We start from the raw sequence: 20,024 nt of genomic DNA on the forward strand, positions 1-20,024 counted from the left end.
ATTAAAATAAAAATACAACGTATCAATTTGTTAGCTGTAGCTGAAGGAGTGCCTAAAGGGATACTTAGAGCTCTAGATGCTTACATTAGAAATTATTTAACAGATAAAATGGAACATAATCACCTGAAAAAGAAAGATTACGCCGCTACTGCATTATCCCACTCTGCTGACAATCAGCAAATGGTGGCCCAGGACCACCTGAGGAACGTTTACGGGAATGAACACATTAAGCACCCACCTGGACTGCACACAAGGGTACAGGAAGTGGTTTCACAGCCCCCTCGCTGGTCCTCGGGCGGGGTCCCTGCTGTGTGGATGACCTGGCCGCCAGGAGCTGGTGAAAGCCACAGCTAGCGCCCTCCCCCCACCGGCCCCGCCCTCTGCTGGGGGCAGTGACCGCGAGCCAAAGTGGGCTCTACTTTACTCACTCATTTCATCCTGCAGCGTTTCTTGCTTCTGTTTTTGGAGTTTTATTTCTTGTTCCAAATCTTCTATCTTGCTGCTCTTATTAGCTAACTTTTGATTTAATTCTTTCATCAAACGTTCGTAATCAGCAATTTCCATGTTCATCAATGTGGTTTGTTGGGCATCCTGCACATGTTATAATAAAAGATCCACATAACACCAGATGAGTTACTTTTGTTCCAGAATTTCTAAAAGGATGCCACGGGAACACACTGGCTCTATAGAGAAAGTTCACACATTAATGCAGAAACTACAAGTTGGCTACATTCTAGTTTGTAATTTCAGAAAGTATTTTTGTAATAATTTGACTTTCCAGTGCCATTGTATTTCATTATAGTTTTCATTAACTACAATTGGTGTATCTGCTCTTGTGGGGCTCTTATTTATAAATGTTCATATTTAAGCAACTCTTACAGTACCTTTATTTTTGCCCTCATCTTTGAAAAAGTAGAGAAAAATGAGCCAAAGTTCTAAGCATAATACTAACTTTAGCTTTTGACATTAATTAAATCTTCATTTGTCATACAACAATCAGGTATGAAAAATAAAATAGCAAACTGAAGTCTAATAATTTGTGAGCCTAGATTCTTCTGGAGAGACAGGCACTCAGAGAACTACATTAATTTTTCAGTATTTGGAGGCAAATAATCTATAAAGCAGTATTTCAGCACCACAACTAACGTTGTTTTTCAAATATTTCTTTTCTATGTTTACAGAATAGTTCAAGAATGTGAATATTCGTATTGGTTTTGAGTCTGGTGTTTCATTTTACCTTTCTAACCAGCTCTAATTCTTGCATGGTTTTCTGAAGCTGTTTCTTTTCCTTTTGCAGTTGTAGCTGAAGCTCTTCAAGCTCGTTTACAGAACTGGCATGCTCCTAAAAGTAAAAATAAAAACATCACCACCCCTAAGCCAACCAGCATTAAAAAAAAGTATTTGTAAGGGGCTATAAAATAAATCTGAGATATAAAGTACAGAAAGTTCCATACTTAAAAAAAGAATACACCCAAAAATTATAACTTGGATTCTCAAATTCATAGCTGGCATACATTAAGGATTTAATAAACTTTGCTATATTAACAAATGCTACTCATTAGCAAGTCTTTCATTCACTTAAATACTTTGATAAAAATATCACTGTATAAATGAATTAATCCCACAGAACTGTTTTTACCTTTATTTTCTGCTCTTTCTGAAGTTTTTCAGCTTCCAACTCTTTGTCTGCCATGGCCTTGGCTTTGTGGACTTCCAAAATCTGCACTTCTAATAACCGGGTGTTAGACTGCAGTGTCTCAATACGGGCCAGGAGGTCTTCATTATCTGAGTTTAATTTTTCACACTAGAATGACAAATGATTCATTACTGTAAACATGCAGAAAATACACACAGGAGAGGAAGAATAAAATGCAACATTAATGAGAATATTGGCATAGCATAAAAAAGTGAAGATTTCAAAATTGATTCCACAGAATGAAAACGTAAAATCAAGAGTAAGTTTAAAACACTACCACTGTTGATATTAATTTGGCAAACATTACAAGAGACCAGCAGCACTAACAGAGGAAAAGGCGGAAATGAAAAAATGAAAACAAAAAACCCAGAACTGAGATTACAGCAATAAGACGGGATGGTGGCTAGTTTTCTGTCATATTCTTCTCCCAACAGTGGGAAAAAGAAAATAAAGTTTCTGACTATGTATTAAATTTAATTTTTTGTGCAAAAAAATATTAGAATTGAAATATACTTATTACAATTCCCATGTACGCATTTGCTCAATTTAAAGTTACCTGAAAAGTCAGATTCCTTAATTGTCTTGTCAGGTCTTCTACTTGGTGCTCAAAATTATGAGCCCGTTCTTTCTCCAGATCCAACTGCTCTGACTGCTTATCATATTCCAATACAAGATTCTTCAACAAAAAACAAAAGGATTTAACTTTAGGGTATTATCATACATTCAATCAGCCAGACTGTATTATTGAGCCATCTTAATACAAGATTTATGAGTTCATTCCGGAAGCCTGAAATATTTACCTAGGTTCAACATTTGACAGAATACCCAATATATTATACCCAATATATTATATGTTATATAATACAATTAGCATAATCCAGACGACTTTTAGTATGGGTGGGGAAATCTATTCAAGGGAAGAGGATTTAAAATGTATACAATATAGCATCTCCCAGTTATATATCCTAGTCATCAAAAATAAACTTCTGAAATGTATACAACATTTAAGGAGGGAGGAGAAAAAGTTTAACCTGGTCCTGTTAACTCCACCTAAAGAATTCTGCTGAGGGAATTGTTTCAGGCCTGGCCTGAGGTGAGGCAGAGGTGCTAATTGAAGAACACAAGACGACATTTTATACAGTCTCACCCTTTGATGCAAAACGTTCATCAATTTCTGAAGACTCTAAAACCAACTGAATTTTTTTCTTTGATATTCCTAGTTGGCCCCTACTCAAGGACAGAATCCTGGGACTGACCTTTGTGCTATACACCAGCCTGTGGGGTTATCCTCCAAAATATATGGGAGTCACTGTTTCCAGATTGCCTGTAGTTTGTTTCCTCTCCCTGCTTCTTATAAACCCTGTTTTTGCCTTGTTCCTGGACTACTGACTGCTCTCCTGCATAAAAATGAATCCCTGTACAAAATAACTAACAAAATGGTTGTGAGTTTTCCTTGAAAGTGGCCTTCAAAGAAGTACAGCTTATCGGTTCCTTCATGGATTGTGCCTTTGGAGTCTTCCCCAAGGTCATCGAGGGTGGAGATGACCTGTTTTTCCTATGTTATCGTCTAGGAGTTTTATAGTTTTGTGTTTTACACTTATGTCTGTGACCCACTTTGAGTTAACTTTTGTGAAGGTGTAAGGCCTGTGGACAGTTCATTTTTTTTGCATGTGGATGTCCAACTGTTCCAGTACCATTTGCTGAAGGTGATCTTTGCTCCACTGTCAAGAGCTGACTGTATCTGTGGTCTGCTTCTAGGCTTTATTCTGTCCCACTGTTCTGTTTATTCTTTCACCAATGTCACCCCACACTGTCTTGACTGCTGTAGCTTTACAGTAAGTCTTGAAGTTGGGTAGGTTAATCCTCCCACTTTGTTCTTCTGGTTCTTCTTCAATATTGTGTTGGGGACTTCCTTAGCGGTCCAGTGGTTAAGACTCCATGTTTCCACTGCAGGGGGCCTGGGTTTGATCCCTGGTTGGGGAACTAAGATGCCACATGCGAGGCACGGCCAAAAACAAAAACACTGTGTTGCCTCTTCTGGGTCTGACCTATATCATTTTCCTTCTCTCTGAAGAACTTCTAACATTTCTTGAAAGGCATGTTTACTAACAACAAAGTGTCTCAATTTTTATGAGAAACTCTATTGCTCCTTCACTTTTGAAGGATAATTTTACAGGGCACAGAATTCTAGGTTGGTGGGTTTTTTCTCTCAACACTTTAACTCATTCCACATGCTTCTTTTTTGTATGGTTTCTGAGAAGTTGGATGTAATTCGTATATTTGCTCTTCTATAAATAAGGTTATTTTTTCCCCTATGGCTTCTTTCAGGACTTTATCTTTGATCTTCTGTAGTGTGAAAATGACTTGCCTTGGTGTCACTGTTTTGGTATGTACCATGTGTGGTGTTCTCTCAGCTTACTGGATCTGTAACTTGGCGTCTGACCTTAGTTTGGGTAAATTCTCAGTCATTATTGTGTCAAGTATTTCTGTTGCTCTTTCTCTGCTCCTATGGCATTCATTATGCACATGCTATATTTTGTGCAGCTGTTCCACAGTTCTTGGATGTTCTATTCTTTTTTTCCCAGTCCTCTGAAATACATATTTTAAACAAATAAATTGGTATACCTGGTCTACCTCTGCAGGAGATAATAATCATATGGGTTCTGAAAATGTGAAGAAGCAAGCTCCTAATGGCTCATAAAAGACAACCTCATGTATGAATTTCCAAGAAGTGTTTTTTAAAACATGGACTTACATCTTTATATATTAAGGATACTAACCCCTTGTCATATTCTCATATGTCAATTTTATATTTTATCTAGTTCAATTTGTCTTTTCCCTTGTAACTTCTTTAACTGCTTTTAGGTTGAGAAAAGTATTTTGTATCCAGAGCTTGAATGATCAAGTATCTTATTCTAGGTTAAAAAAAAATCGCTTTCATTTTTTGACAAAACTGCAGAATTTATTTTGGTGTGTGGCATGAAGTAAAAATCTAACCAAATTTTCCTGAAGTAGTTTTCTGATTCCTTCTGCATTGGCTTCTCTGTTTTCAAATATTACTGGGGTTGCATAGTTTAGTTGGTAAAAGAACAGATCTGGAACCAGACTGCTTGAATCCAACCCCAGCTCTACTAGTTACTTGCTCTGTGACCTCCGTGCCTCTGATTCCTTACTGGTGAGTCAGCAACGTTAACAACATACTTATCACACACATATCAGGTGTGACAAGACAGGTAAAGCACTTAGAAGAGTGCCTGGGGCCTGTGAGTGCTTGTTTTTATAAAGAAGTCTCTTTTCTTTTTTTTCTTTTTTTAAAGATTTTTTGATGTGGACCATTTTTAAAGTCTTTACTGAATCTGTTACAATATTGCTTCTGTTTTAGTTTTTTGGCCCCAAAGCATGTGGGATCTTAGCTCCCCGACCAGGGATCAAACCCACACCCCCTGCATTGGAAGGCGAAGTCTTAACCACTGGACCGCCAGGGAAGTCCCCAGAAGTCTCTGTCTTCTGTTCAATTAACCTGCCTTATTTTTGCATCAGAACTGTATCATATTATGTAGTTTTATAATAAATTTTAGTGTCTGGTAGAGCAAGATGTCAATTTCCTCTTTTCACTTAGTCTCATTAAAGTTCTTCCTGAAATTTCATTTTTTTGGACTACTTTGGTATTTTCTTCTTTCCATCAAGTCCCACTTGACTACTGGCCACTCTCCTCCCCCTACCCGCCTTTACTTTTCCACACAGTATTTTCTTGGATTTTTGTCTGCCACTGGAATTTAAGTCCCAAGCAGACAGGAACTCCCAAGCAGACAGGAACTCCGTCTACTTGGTTGACCACCGTCTCCCCAGTCATCAGTACTTAGCCTGGCTGTATAAATATTTGAATACATAAATAAATATAATGGTACTCTCTTACTTTTAATTCTTATATTTTTTATAATAGATTCTCATGTTATTTAGGTAGACAAGCAATACTGCCTTCAAATAATGTTTTCACTTTTGTGTTAGACATGTCTAACATTCACATTTATTCACCTGGCCAGAAGACTATTAAATAATAACAGTAACAATGGCCATCTTTTTTGTTACTGATTTTATTGGGAAATCCCAAAACAGAAATTTAGCTTTAAAAAACAATAGTTTAAAGGCATATTTAAAGCTTAGCCACTTAAAATCTGATACTAGGATGATACATTACACAAAAAAATAGAAAAAAAGATTTACTAAAAAATACAAGGTGATAATGTTATGGACAAGAGTTTTACATTTCTAGTACATTCCTTAACTCAGAAGTTACAAATATAACTTGTTATTAAAATAACTATTTTTACCTTATAGCTTTCTGCTCCTTGAATGAGATCTCTCATGGAAGCAGACACCTGATCCCTTTCTGAGCGAACAGATTCAAGTTCTTCCCGTAGCGTCTGGGCCTATTTTAAATATACAATAGTTTTTTATGTAGAGACAAACTTGATTTTCTAACATGTAAGTTCCTTAAATGCCTTTTTAAGTCACCTTACCTCTTTTCTGCTAGAACCTAGTTCTTTCTTTGCCTTCAAAGCAACTAGTTTTAACTTCTCTATTTTCTCCTCTTTGTCTTTGCATTCTTCTTCCAGATATGCTAAAAACATACAATGAAACAATTATCTATAGACTCAAAGGAAAAGAACGAAAATACACCCATTATTTACTTACTTTAGCCCTAGAAATGGATCTTTAATCTGGAACACAAAATCTGCAATTTGAGATTAAAATAAAGTAAAAGCAAAATATTAATATCTATCTTTTAAAGTAAAAGCTTACTTATTTTCTAAATGAGGCAAACAATGTAAAGGATTTTCATTTTCTTCAATCTTCCAAAACAGCCTGTTTTTTTTGGCCATGCCACGTGGCATATGGGATCTTAGCTCCCTGACCAGGGACAGAACCCGTGCCACCTGCAGTGGAAGTGCAGAGTCTTAACCACTGGACTGCCAGGGCAGTCCCAGCCTACTGTTTTTAGCAATTTCCTAAGTGTCTATAAACTGGAGAGGCTGTCAGGACCCCTTCAACAGTAGATTTCCTGGAAACGCAAGTGTGCTAGGCTTTTAGGTGGTGATGTGCAGATCAGGATCAAGTAGAGGAGATATCAGATGCACTTAAACATTTACGATCCATAGGCACGTGCCTCTTGGTTGGTGGGTCTGATTTTTACAACTGAACTTGCGATCTGCTTACACGTCCAATCTGGGTCTCTCCCGTATCCTCTCTAGCCACCTCCCCGACTTAAACACCAGTGTTCCTGATCTTACTTCTTGGTTCTGCTTAACTTCAGCTACGATCTGAATTTCTGTCCCTGCTTCTTCATCCAGTGTTCACAGCACCTGTGTTCACGTATGCTGCCCTCCTCTGGCTGCGACAGGTGCACTGCGTGTGCCCACAGCACAGGCCAAGTGTTCCACTCCTGCATGTCATCCCGCATAGTCTCACCTACTCAGGAATCAGTGTAGCAATTCTCCCCTCTCTTGTGCAGCAAATCCCCCTAACAGATTTTTTCCCAACAGTTTACAAACATGCAATAAGAAAAATATCACCAAAGAGATTAAGGTCAGGAACAAAGAGTGGAAGCAGTTAAAGAGGGCAGGGGAGGGTCATGATAGGACAGGTGAAACATCACACAAAGAAAGGCAAAAGAGCACGCCTCCCCTCTGGACACTGTCCCATGTCTTCTTTCTTTTATAGCAAAACTCCTTCTAGGCGTGGTCTATACATGCCCTCCTCACCTTTCTCTTCCCCCATTTTCCCCCTGTACCTACTTCAACCAGGCTCTGGCTTCAGTACATCATGGCAAGTGTTATCAAGTCGCCAATGAGCTGGGTGCTGCTTAGCTCGGGTTAGCTCTGACTGCTAGTGCGACCCTTCTTCCCTCCTCAAGCACTTCCTCCACCTGTACTTCATCTGTCTTAGCTTCAAAGACATCTTATGCTCTGGGCTCTACCTCACCGGCTATTCCTTCTCATTATCCTTGGTTCTTTCTATCTTTCTGACTTTTGACAGAGAACTGTCTCTGGTCCTCGTCTTTTTTCCTACGCTCACTTCCTTGGGATCTCAACCTCATGGCTTTTAATGCCCACTGTGTTAAGCATGGAGTCTTATCTGGTCTAACCCTCTCCCCATAACTCCAGATTTGCACAGTTAGTAGTCTACTCGACATCTCCAGTTGGGGTGGTAATTAAGTTTCATTTGTCTAAAACTGAACTCATGCTCTCCCCTAACCCGACCTTCCCCAGTCATCCATTACAGAAAACTGTGGGTCATTCCGAATTCTTTCAACCACCCGTCCCCTCTCCCCACCAATCCCACTGGGCATTAAACTGGGGAATTATGGGTACATCACACAACACTTTTTTGTTTCTCCATCTTAAAATGGGAATAAAAGAGCTACCTCCTAATGTTACTCTGAGGAATAGTTGGGTATGGGGAAGTCCCAGCTCTTCTGCACAACACACCAGCACTTTCATGCTCAGACTCCTGCCTCTCCAGGATTTCCTAGGAGGCTCCTGGACGTCATGGATGTTAACGTACAAGCACCTGCTGTTTCCTCCTGCTCCAGTACCTTTCTTCTCATGTCAAATTTCTCATTCTTCAACACACAAGTACAGCCTATTCTGTGATGTTTTTCCTAACTCAAAACGAGCAGTTAATCATATCTTCCTGTACTGTCACCAGCGTACCTTGTCCACACCCCGAAGTACTGCAGTAACAGCCCCTTCTTGCAGTGAGTTCTTTGAAGACACGGTCTGCGTGGTGTGTATCTTAACCCCTTTCCTATTACCAGTGCCTAGGTAGTTGGGCATTCAAATAAGGTTGCTAAATGCATGAAAAATCCAAAACCAATCATGGAACCATTTATAAATGGAATCACATCACTCCTTTGGATTAAACAATAGAAAGTGAGAGTTTTGAAAGGGAAGGCAAGCAGATGGCAGCGGGGCAAGAGTGGCGGCATCGGGAAGAGAGAGCTACTCATGTTTTTAACAACTCATTAATTGGTGACAATACTTCCCAATCTATTCTAACACTAAGAAGAATCTGTGTAATTAACTGTGACAACATATGCAAAACCATAGTTACCTATTTTTTCTTCAAACTCTTTTACTGAAGGTTGATCACTTTCTACAGAAGGTGATTTCTCTAAGGAATCCTAGATTTTATAGGAAAAACAAAGACAATCACTGCATTCCCCATGATGTACTGGCCGTCATGTTAAGCATGAAAAAAATCATTATCAAAGAGAATTCATACAAAAAGCAATCTGGTGAACAGTCTTTCTCTTCCTTTGATAGACCAGGTAATTCTGACCTTATCATGCATGTAGCGTGATGCTTTTTACTATAAACATAGTATAGGTCATGTGTTTTACTATAAAAAACAGCAATATCCAAGGCCAAGACGAACCACCCAACAGATATCAACTACATAATGCAATAAGGAAAGATTAAACGATGATTGTAGTTTATCCTGTCATGATCTGGGGAAAAAACCCTAAATTTCTGGCTAAAATTAAATACCACTTTAGCCTACATTTCTGCTCAACAGTGCTCTTTAAGTTAATATGCATACCACACAGGATGAAATTCAAATTTTTCCATGTTTACTTGTAGCTTTGCTGGTAACTAATTATACAATTTTAACATTTAACCCCCTAATCATCTAATCTTATATAAAAACAAAATTCTAAAATGATCTAAAACCAAAAAGTGATCAATGTGATAAGGTGTGATGTGAAAATGTTTAATGTACTTTCAGAAATATGCATGTGATCTTAAGTGCTAAAAATTTACTTCTGACTTCAAAGTGCAGTAATATATTTTCTAGAGTCTATGACTAGAACTAAGTATTTTAAAATCAATAAAATGCAAATTAATAGTACCTTTAATGATATCAACTCTGCTCTCACATCTTGCAATTCTGATTCTTTTTGTTCTAGTAATGGCCTTAGGTTTTCAAGTTCCTTTATAAAATATTTTTCTTTTTCATTATGGTTTTCATTTTTACTACATAATTTTTGAGATAATTCTTCAACTTGAATTAGGAGATTCTGATTTTCAAGCCTTGTTTGTTCATTAGCATTCTTCATTTCTAGAAGATCAGACTGCAGGGCCTCTTTTTCCAAGAGGGTTTCTTCTAACTCTTTCCTTAAGAGAGGTTTCTCTAGCTCATGGTCTCTTAGTAAAGACCTAAGTTCCTCACATTGAATCATGTTCTCTTCTTGGAGAAACTTAATCTCTTTTTCTAACTCTGCTACCCTTTTACCATACTGGAAGACCAAGTTGTGTTTTTCTTCATTTATTTTAGCTAAGGATTCACCTACAGCTTGTAGGACACTTACAACATCTTGTTCTTCACTTTTTTCTGAAACTTTTGACTCCATCTGTTCAAGAAAACCACACAACTGAGCTCTGACAAATAACTTCTGAAGTTGCTCATTTTCCAAAAGTTTATTTAAATTATCTCTTTCTTCAACTGTTAACTGAAGTTTCTTTTCTAATTCAGAAATCTGCTCCTTCAGCATAAAATCTCCTTCTTTTTGAGATAGGAGAGATTCCAAATCCCTGCTCAACTGGTTCTTTTCTGAACACAGTCTACTATTTTCCTCATGAAGAGACTTCACTTCAGATGACACTGCTTCCTGGTCTTCAGAGAGAGTTTTCAACTGAGCCATAAGCTTTTCCAGTTTTTCGTCATTTTGATCCTTTTCTTTTAAGGTTTCTTCTAGTTGTGCTGTTAATTCATTTACCTTTTGTTCTAGCTCACTGTTGCACTGGGTAGTCTGCTCCACTTTCTCCCCGGGTCCTACAATAAACCTTTCTCCCCTTTCACGTCTGTGATAGACAGTGTCCACCTCTTCATGAGAACCTTTAATTTTACTTATGAGATCATCTTTTTCCTCAGTAAGAGAACTTATCTTTGCTTCAAATTCTTGTAACATGGTATCTCTCTGACTGAGACTAACTAAATATACTTCATTCTTTTCTTGAAGGTTCTTTATGGTATTTTCAAGTTCTGGTACAATTTGTTGCTGTGTTAATAACTTTTCATTTTCTCTCTGGAGACTATTCATGGTTTCAAGAAGAGCATCTTTTTCATTAAATGCAGTTCTGAGCTTCTGCTGAAGTTCATTAACATCAGATGCTTGCTGTTGCTTCATTGATTCAAACTCTTGACTTATTTTTCCAGCAGATTCCCCCAACTCTGCTTGTAAAATTTCCATAATCTCTCGTAAACTCTCATAATTTAAAATTGCTTCTTGCTTTTCTTGTTGTAGGTTTTCACACTGTTCCTTAAGACCCTGTATTTCAAACATCAATGTTAATTTTTCTTTTTCTGAACCTGACAATAATGCCTCATTTAGTTCTGATATTTCTTTTTGATGTTGTTCCTTAAGACTCTGTATTTCTTTGTTATGTTGTTCTACGGTACAGCAGAATTGTTTATTTGAATCTTCTAGCTCAGATTTTAATTTTTCAACTACACACCCCTGTTCTTCTTTAGCTAGTAATAATTCATTAATTTTAAACTCTAAATCTTCCCGTTCGTGAAAAAACTCATCCTTTGTATGCTGGGCGTCAATTTCAAGCTTTAATTTAAGATTATTCATATAAGTTAACTCGTCTTTTAAGATGCTATGTTGAGACTTCAGTTCTTTTAGGGTATCTTCTAAGTGTTTGACTTTTTCATTTACTGCTTGTTCTACAAGAGTATCTTCCTGTAAGAGCAAAGAACACATCTGATTTTCCTGGTTTGTGTTTACTAATTCACATTCATATTTCTCCTGAAGGTTCTTCTCACTTGCCTCACACTGTCTGACTAAGTTCTCCTTTAGCTGGTTTAAATGATATACTTCTGCTTCATGTTCTTTAGCAGATGCTTCAATCTGGCACTTCAATTCTTTCACCTCTTCTTGGTGTGTAGATTTCAACTGTAAAAGTTCCTCTTGCAAACTATTAATTTCTTTTTGGTACTGCTGAGAATTAGCCTCAATGACTCCTTGGAGATGAGTAATTTCTCGCTCCTTTTCATTTGTGGCAACTTCTAACTGCTTTTGCAGACATAAAATCTGCTCCTCAAAGGCCGGCTTAATTTTCTGAATCTCTTCCTGTAGTTTTTTAACATTATCTTCAGAATCACTCTGAAATTTGATTTGTTCTAAAAGCTCTAATTGTTTTTTTGATGCTTCCTCCAGTTCCTTTTGCCAACCAGCTTTATCGTTACTGTATCTGGAATGTACTGCCATTAATTCATTTTTCAAATTTTCCATTTCTTTCACACAGTTTCTTTGTGATTGTTCAAACTCCTCGCGCACATCTTCCAACTTAGTTGCAGAATCCTGTAAAAGTAAGCACACAAAAATTATTTAAGATAAAACAAACCCCTGCCCTCAGGAAAAATTAGACATAGGCTCATAAAAGAAATGAGCAGAAATGTACATGAAGAAATATGATGCTGAGATTCCAAGAATTCTGCTTAGAAGCTCCGACTACCTTAAGCAGTACTAAATAGGTTACTCAAAGAAATAACTAAAAGCTAGGAAATCTCTGAATTTAATTTTCCTTTAAACGGTAATAAATTATGTAAGTTGTATTAAGTCATAGGCTTTAATGAATATCTCCTGAATAGAGTAATACAGCTTTGGGGAGAAAATTAGCACAGACCCAAAAGACAGTTGAATATCCCAGAACTGAATACACAACTTTCTTTCCTTTCTTTTTTCTCTTCTTTTCTTTTATCTTTTCCTTCCTTCTTTCCTTCCTTCTTTCTTTTTCTTTTTCTTTCTCTCTCTCTCTCTCTCTCTCTTTCTTTCTTTTAGATAACATTTAGAGTATGTGTGACAATCAACTTATTTAAATAATTTTTTTTATAAAATAGGTATTTTTTCCCATTTTTATTAAAGAATATTACAACTAAAATGAAGATTACACAATGGAACAAGTAAATGTTAGCTCTATCTCTAAGTAGTTGGGTGATTTCAGTTATTTTTCTTTTCAAATATCAATCTGTTTCCTTGTCTGTAACTATTACAGTTAAAATCAGATCAGATGCTTTTTAAGGTCTTGGCTCTAAAATGCATAACTATACTATGTAAGTTAATAAAAAGCAAAAAAAAATTAAATGTTGCTTTACCTCAACCTCCTGCTTCATTTTAATATTTTCCTTCTTCAAAGAAACACACTGTTGCTCAGTCTCTGCTTTTTCCAAAAGCATAGCATCCAGACGTATGGTCAATGCCTGTTTTGGAACAGGATGATTTGTTTGCCTGAGGTTAAAAATGGTGGATTGACTTCATGCATAATTACCTCCTCACCTTTTCCAAACCATGCTAAAGTAAGAATATTTAAAAAGCTATATACATAAAAGCAAAGTAAAAAGGAGAAAAGACATAAGGGTATGAGAAATTTCAATATAACTTTGGAAAACTGAAAGTGGAGGACATGGAAGACGTGAGTTAGAAAGAACAAGAAGTCTATAACCTAAGGGCTTGTGCAGGGAAACACATGAGAAGCTGGCAAACACTAATTAGAAAACTAAATACTCAGGAACTGGAGAGTCAGGTTCAAAAATCGGATTGACTGACAATCTCAATCAGGAGTGCTTAGAATAATGGGCAAGAAATCACCAGTGTCCCCCCTACCCCAGAGAAGTTTACCTCCTGCAGAAATGAAGCAGGAAAGGAAGTTAATGAAGTGGAAAATAGAACAGCCAAGAGTCAGTTCTTTGAAAAAAGCTAACAAAATAGACTTCTTGTAAGACTGATCAAGAGAAGACAGAAGTCACAAGCAATATTATGAATAACACGGGAACCTATCTATATATAAATTACAGATTATACAGTTAAGAAGAATATTATGATTAATTATTAATCTGCCAATCATACTGAAAAGTAAAATGGTATGGATAAAACTTCCTAGAAAAATGTAACTCAAGAAAAAAAATTAAAAAGCATCATCGGGCTTCCCTGGTGGTGCAGTGGTTGAGAGTCCACCTGCCGATGCAGGGGACACGGGTTTGTGTCCCGGTCTGGGAAGATCCCACATGCTGCAGAGCGGCTGGGTCCGTGAGCCATGGCCGCTAAGCTTGTGTGTCCGGAGCCTGTGCTCCGCAACAGGAGAGGCCACAACAGTGAGAGGCCCGCGTACCGCAAAAAAAAAAAAAAAAAAAAAAAAAAGCATCATCAATACTATTACTACTTAAAAATCAAACTAGTGGTTTAAAATTGTCCACCAAAGAAAACAGGAGAAACAGATAGTTTTATAGGTAAGTTCTATCAAGCTTTCAAAGAACAGATTATCCCAATTACATATGAATTTTTTCAGACAAAACAAAAAGCAAGAAGAATTCTCAAGTTATTCTACACAACTGGCATAACTTGATAACATTATGCAAGGACTCTACAGATAGGAAAATCACAGACCCATTTCACTGTGAATTTAGATAAAGTTAATCTTAAACATTAAAACCAAGATAAAATCCTAAAGAAACCTTAGTCAACTATCACTCCAGAACTGCCTCTGAACTTCTTTTGTGAAATAATAAAGAAAAACTCTTGTTCAGAAATACAAAAACAAAGCAGATGTAGAAAATATTTAGAGTTCTATACCAAGTTATAGCTATTATTCAAACATGAGAGTAGAATAAAGCCACTTTTAAATACAAGATGACACAAAAATTTTCCTCCTATGCATCTGTTCTTAGGAAGCTGGAGAAGGACATGCTCTACCAAAATGAGGTTAACCAAGAAAGTGAATGACCTGTGACCCAGCAAACGGGGTGGGGGGGCCAACATATGAAAGCAGTATAATTCACTGGATCATGGCAAAAGGCTGACTCCAGGAAAACCACAGCAGACCTGGAGAACAACCAGACCAAATTAGCACAGGACAGAAGGCTTTAGGAGGCAGGTGTCCAGAAAAAAATATAAACGATTATTTGATCTATTTGACCAGTTGGCAAGTAGGAGTCATTGTGAAAGATAGCTAAATTTTCATCTGTTGTAACAGGAAGTTAATAGCTAAATGTCTCACCAAGGGATAAATCAAAGAAAAGCAGTATAAGCATATTATTCAGAAATACAGAGATAATTTCCATAAGCTATTTAGAATTATAAGTTATTTAGTTGTTAGTACTATTTCTAAATCATGAGCATATATTACTTTTGTTAAAACAATTTTAGTTTTAAAATTAGTTTTTTCACATTGCATAGTATTGCAATGTAAACTCCTGTTTGGTAAATTATCAGGGGAAGCCTGAAAACATTAATAATTTTAGGAGATATACAGAGGACATTATCTGAAAACAGCTATAAATATCCTTAAAGAGTAGAGGCACAAATGGACAGTTATTTCCTAGGAAATACAAATTTGATTCCAGCAAAGAGAAAACAATAAGTGATACGTACTAGAAATTCCGCATCTTGACATGCAATTTTTACCTTCCTCTTGCATTTGGAAGCAGCATATAAGTTCACTGTAATACCATACACCTCAAATTTTGACATGGAAAATATGGGTTTTTATTCCTCTTTTTTAAAAGTCAAATATGCCAGGTTTGCAATAAAACTTTAGATGTATTTCAATGCACTAGAAGATGACTATCAGAAATTTTAATAACTAAAACTTGTAAAAAGCCATACATTTTTATGAAGGACAGAAAATTCTGTATTCAAAGCCATGTTTTTCCAGTGTACTTTTCCCAGTGAGGAGACAAAACATAGCAAGAAAGTCTTTTCCCTTTTCCAGAGGTGCAGAGGACATATCACATTGCAGTATATGATTTTCCTAAAGCAGAAAACTTACTTACAGCAACTGAATAACTGATGCACAGCTCCACCAATCACTCCCCAATGTAATTTTCTCATTAACACTGGAAACCGAAGATTTCATTCTCATTTAATTTTACCAACCTTTACTTTCTGAGACTTGAGTGGTCAGGATAACATGCTTTAATATTAAATTAATAACCTGAAAGGTAAAGTTAGCTAACTGAGAGAAATTTTCTACCCTTAAATTTTTAGGAGTAGTTTTGACAGAAGGGGAGAATACATTGATAAGGAGGAAATAAGGGACAGATATTTGAATATTCTGAAATGCAACAGCATGAAAAGTATTTTAAGGGCCAAGAGTTAACTGATGCAAAATTAGAACAGAATCTCTGCAGTGCTCTTTTCAAATACAAAAACCTCCTTTTTAGTGCGGGTGTGCATGGATGGATGTATGTATACATGTGTGTAGAAAATATCCCCCAAATAATATATGGTAATAATAAAACCATTGAGTACTTATGTGACAGATCCAGCTCTACGTACTGCATGTACTAACTCATAATACAACTCTATGAAAGTAGGCCTTATTATTATCCCTAGTCTACAGATGAAGGAAGAGAAGGAAGTTAAGAAACGTAGCCGTGGTCACACAGCTGGTGTGTGGCACAGCAGGGGTCTGAAGATGTGAATCAGGTGGTCTGGCTCCACAGTCAGAGCTCTTTAACTACATGGAGTTGTACTTTTGCTATTACTAATCAGGGAAGTACATAGTGACCAAATAAACAAAACCATTACGAATTCAGTAATGCTTCAACCAATCGGCGCATTACGAATCCAAATGGTATTTGTGCACACCATTCAGGATTCATACACTGTTCTAGCTAAATGAAGAACAAAATGGTAGTGCAAGGTATGCACAGCGATTTAAAGACTCCTGGTAGTAGCTTCATGGGAGTCCCTCAATTGTGCATGGCTCACAAGTTGGGACACTAAGATAACATATAATCAAAGAATAGATAGATACTATGACTCAAATTACAAACATGCAAAAGCAAGGAAAAAAATTTCTGCAGAGCTTTGAAAAGCAAAGAAACTTTAAAGAAGGTAGGCCAAGTGGGGGAAGGAAAAGCATTTAATTACATTAAGTAATTAATAAGTAAGAATGAGCAACTCAGGATCTTAAACAGGGAATAACAATATAAAAACAACATTCTATCATCTGACGAGAGTATGTAGAAGTAAAAGAGAAAGAGAGCCCAGTTACGGGTTATCAAGGTAAGTACGGTTAGCAAGTAAGACATGATGTGTTTAACAAAGAACCATGGGAATGGAGAGAATCATCGAAGTCCTGAGCGTGGCTGGGTTTTCTGATGCGGAGAGGGAACAGCAGGCCTGAGACTGAAGCAATAACCATAATTACAGTGTGTAAAGGATGAAAGGACAGAAAGTAATACCACTTCAGAACAGAAAGGGACGCAGAGGTCATTCACCTCTCTTTTTACAGTCAACCAGAAAGGTGAAGAGTGGAACCAAGGGCAGAGAGGAAGTGGAACAAAAGGCACGGAAGCCAGAGAGTGCTCAAGCAGGCTGACAGCCCTCAAGGAAATCCGACTTATCATCAGGCATCTCCTCTAAGTAAAGAAGTGAAAATTAAAGCAATACTACAACTGTTTCATTACCTTAATAATACCATCAGTTCCTCCAGCAACAGCTTTCGATCTCAATTCTTCAATTTCTTTCTCCAATTCTAAACAATTAAAAAAATAAAAAGATACTAGTTCAGAAATGAAGAAAATAATTACTGGCTCAAGTGATAAGTACATTCTTAAAAAAAAAAATCACTATAAATTAGAATACATTTAAGAAGCAGCAGATATGTTGAGGAAGCACTAAGTTCACCCAGCATTACCTTTTATTTTCCTTTTTATTATGGAAAACTCCAAACAAATTAAAAAAACCCAGAGAGAATAGTGCGATTAATCTCTATGCTCCATCATCTTGGTTTAATAATTACTACATGACCAACCTTGTTTCATCCCAACCTGTATTAATTTCCTCCTTCCCCTCTTGTCTTATGCATCCTGATATTTTTGAAGCAAATCCCAGACATTATTTCAGCTGTAAATAACTTCTTACTGTATAATCTTAAAGCAACAACTAACCTCATATTAAACATACATGTTAATCTATTTCATCAACTCATGTCTAGGTCTGGAGCCTAGGACATCTTTCCAAATAAATTACTCTCTTATCATAAGCTGATCCAACCTCCAGAAACACAGTTTGACCTTTTCTAGTAGTAAATAAGTCTTGGCTTTTAGGCAGGGCAGTTAAGTTACTGAAAATTCAAGAGCTCACCTACACATATTAAAAAAGGATACTAATATCTTTGTCTTTTTGGAATATAAAGAAAGGGAAACTGAATAGGCAATCAACCAACTTCAGTAAATAAATATATTTCAAAATTCCAGGAACAGAAATCTTTTACTACTTTACTTGGGGCCTCTTCTTACTTCCTTGGGCTCAGAACTTCATGTCTCTAACATTTCAACTGGCAACTCTAGGAAAAAATGCTTTACTCAGAAGAATATACGATCCACATGAGGAAAAAAAAAAAGTGCTGAACTTTAACAAACTGTTTTTAAAATCCTCCTCCCTGACTTTATTAATTCAAAGGTAACTGCAGTTTAGGGATATGAGATAATAAGAAATATCAGAAGCAAAGTTTACAATGCTAAGTAATAACAGATTCCACTACGCTAATATTATTGGATTCGCTGATAAACAAAACAAGCCAATGTACTATTACAAAACTAAGAGTTGTAACCATGATTAAACAAGATTGCGGTCAAGACGAATATTTTCAACCCAATACCTGTACATCTTGATTTAGCTTTCTGTATTAGCATCATCTGCTTCTTGGCAAACTTGATAAGATCTTCCTTGGGCAATGTTTCCAGCTGGAAGAGTCAGTGATGTTACCAATTAGGGAGAATTCATGTTTCTACTATACCACAAAAAAGAAACATAAAGTCTGCCTAAAAATAAAAAACATCCTACTGAATAGATCTTTATGTCAACCAAGCACCACATTTTTTAAGATTAGCAAATGCAAGTTTCACTCAATAATTATTAGTTCAGCAACTATTATGAAATGTAGAGAAAATCGCACGTATCCTCTTACATTACAGATATCCTTGTTACAGGTTAAGACACTTTCTAGATTTTGATTTAATTGCAAAATTAGGGAACTGCGACTAATTCTACGTAAAGTTCCTTAGATCTGTAAAATTGCTTCGTCCTATTCAAGGTTGAAAGGAGTCTCTGGCCACATGAAAACACGTAAGCCTAATTACAGCGATAAGATGAATCAGGGTGCGTTTAGGCTTTACCTAAAAATCAGGGAAAGTTCCTTAACCCCTGCGGGCTCAGTTTTCTTAGGCATAAAGCTGGCATAACCACATTATTTATCTCACGGTTACCGTGAAGCTTCAATGCAGTCGAGTGTTTGGGCGAGTGTCTCAAAGTCAGCTTGAAACAATAAACCTCGGCGGCAAGTCCCCATCTCCTGGGCGCCCGTTCAGGGCCCCAGCGGTGACCTGTGCTCACATCGCTCACATCAGCGGAGGCGCAGGCAGAGCCGAGACCGCGACGCCCGCCCACCGCTCGGACCTCACAAGCCAGACGGCTTCATCTAACGTTGGGAACCTGCGGAATCTCTAAGCAGCGCTGAGCCGGGCGGCAAGGAGACGAACTCAGGCGTCACACCAGGGAGCTCTGAGAGGAGGGACTAAACGCGCGACCGTGACAGCTCAGGCCGAGAGCCCGGAGGAAAGTTGTCCCCCAGGGAGCCCCCTCCCCTCCCGGCAAGACCCCGCCGCTCCAACGTCTCTTCACCTTGGATTTCCCGGTCCCAGGAGCGGCCGGCGAGGCCACCCCGTCGTGAACAGGCTCCTGCAAAACACAACGAAAGCCAGCCGGTCACATGCGGCTGTGCGGACCCCGGCGGGCGGGGAGGGCAGGCGGGGAGGGGCGGTGGTCCCTCGGCCCCCGGGCCCCCGCGTTACCTCCATGGCCACCCGCAGCCCGCACTTCCGCCCGCTGACTCCTACGGAGCCCCGCCGCGGGTCAAAGGTCGCGCTTCTCCGCTGGCCCCGCCCCCGCGTCTCCAAGGCCGCGGCCCGGCGGCGCTTCCGCTTCCGCCTCGGGAGGTGGCTCCCCGCGCGCTCCGCCTCGCCCCCGGGCCGGCCCTCGAGGGGGCGTGTCGTGTCGTGTCGGACCCGTGGGCGGGGCCCGGCGCGCCACTGGGGCAGTGGGGGCCCGGCCTCTCCTGGGAGGGTCGGGCACTGTCGGGCCGCGCGCCCTCAGGCGGCCCGCCCTAGTCTCCTGTCCCGTCACCTGCCCCCTTAGCTGTCCCATCTCCTGTTCCCTCTCCTGTCCCTCACGTGTGCTTCAGCTGTCCCTCACCTGTCTTATCTCCTGTCCTTCTCCTGTGCCCTCAGGTGTCCCTTCAGCCCCCCTCAGTTCCCC

General features: G+C 38.4%; 1 protein-coding gene across 4 annotated transcripts in view; it reads right to left on the reverse strand.

Annotated features, from left to right (window-relative positions):
• GCC2 (GRIP and coiled-coil domain containing 2) overlaps positions 1-19,650 on the reverse strand; it is a 37,488-nt gene extending 17,838 nt beyond the window's left edge. Inside the window, exons 1-13 of one of the 4 annotated variants that reach the window (XR_004475610.2) lie at positions 19,562-19,650; positions 19,392-19,448; positions 18,370-18,454; positions 17,174-17,241; positions 12,860-12,964; positions 9,609-12,065; positions 8,810-8,879; positions 6,217-6,317; positions 6,028-6,126; positions 2,253-2,372; positions 1,640-1,804; positions 1,238-1,342; positions 429-591 (exon numbers count right to left, since the gene is read on the reverse strand). Coding sequence is in view for 3 of the 4 variants with exons in the window: in XM_012535943.3 (XP_012391397.2) it covers positions 429-591; positions 1,238-1,342; positions 1,640-1,804; positions 2,253-2,372; positions 6,028-6,126; positions 6,217-6,317; positions 8,810-8,879; positions 9,609-12,065; positions 12,860-12,964; positions 17,174-17,241; positions 18,370-18,454; positions 19,392-19,448; positions 19,562-19,567 (3,601 nt within the window). In the remaining variant the exon portion in view is untranslated. Of the gene's footprint in view, positions 1-428; positions 592-1,237; positions 1,343-1,639; positions 1,805-2,252; positions 2,373-2,952; positions 4,336-6,027; positions 6,127-6,216; positions 6,318-8,809; positions 8,880-9,608; positions 12,066-12,859; positions 12,993-17,173; positions 17,242-18,369; positions 18,455-19,391; positions 19,449-19,561 lie in introns of those variants that run through there. The other 3 variants (XM_012535943.3, XM_033401663.2, XM_033401665.2) reach the window with 3 other exon arrangements.
• Between the last annotated feature and the right edge of the window lie 374 nt (positions 19,651-20,024).

This window comes from Orcinus orca, chromosome 13, assembly GCF_937001465.1.
Source record: "Orcinus orca chromosome 13, mOrcOrc1.1, whole genome shotgun sequence".
In the NCBI taxonomy this organism is placed as follows: domain Eukaryota; kingdom Metazoa; phylum Chordata; class Mammalia; order Artiodactyla; family Delphinidae; genus Orcinus; species Orcinus orca.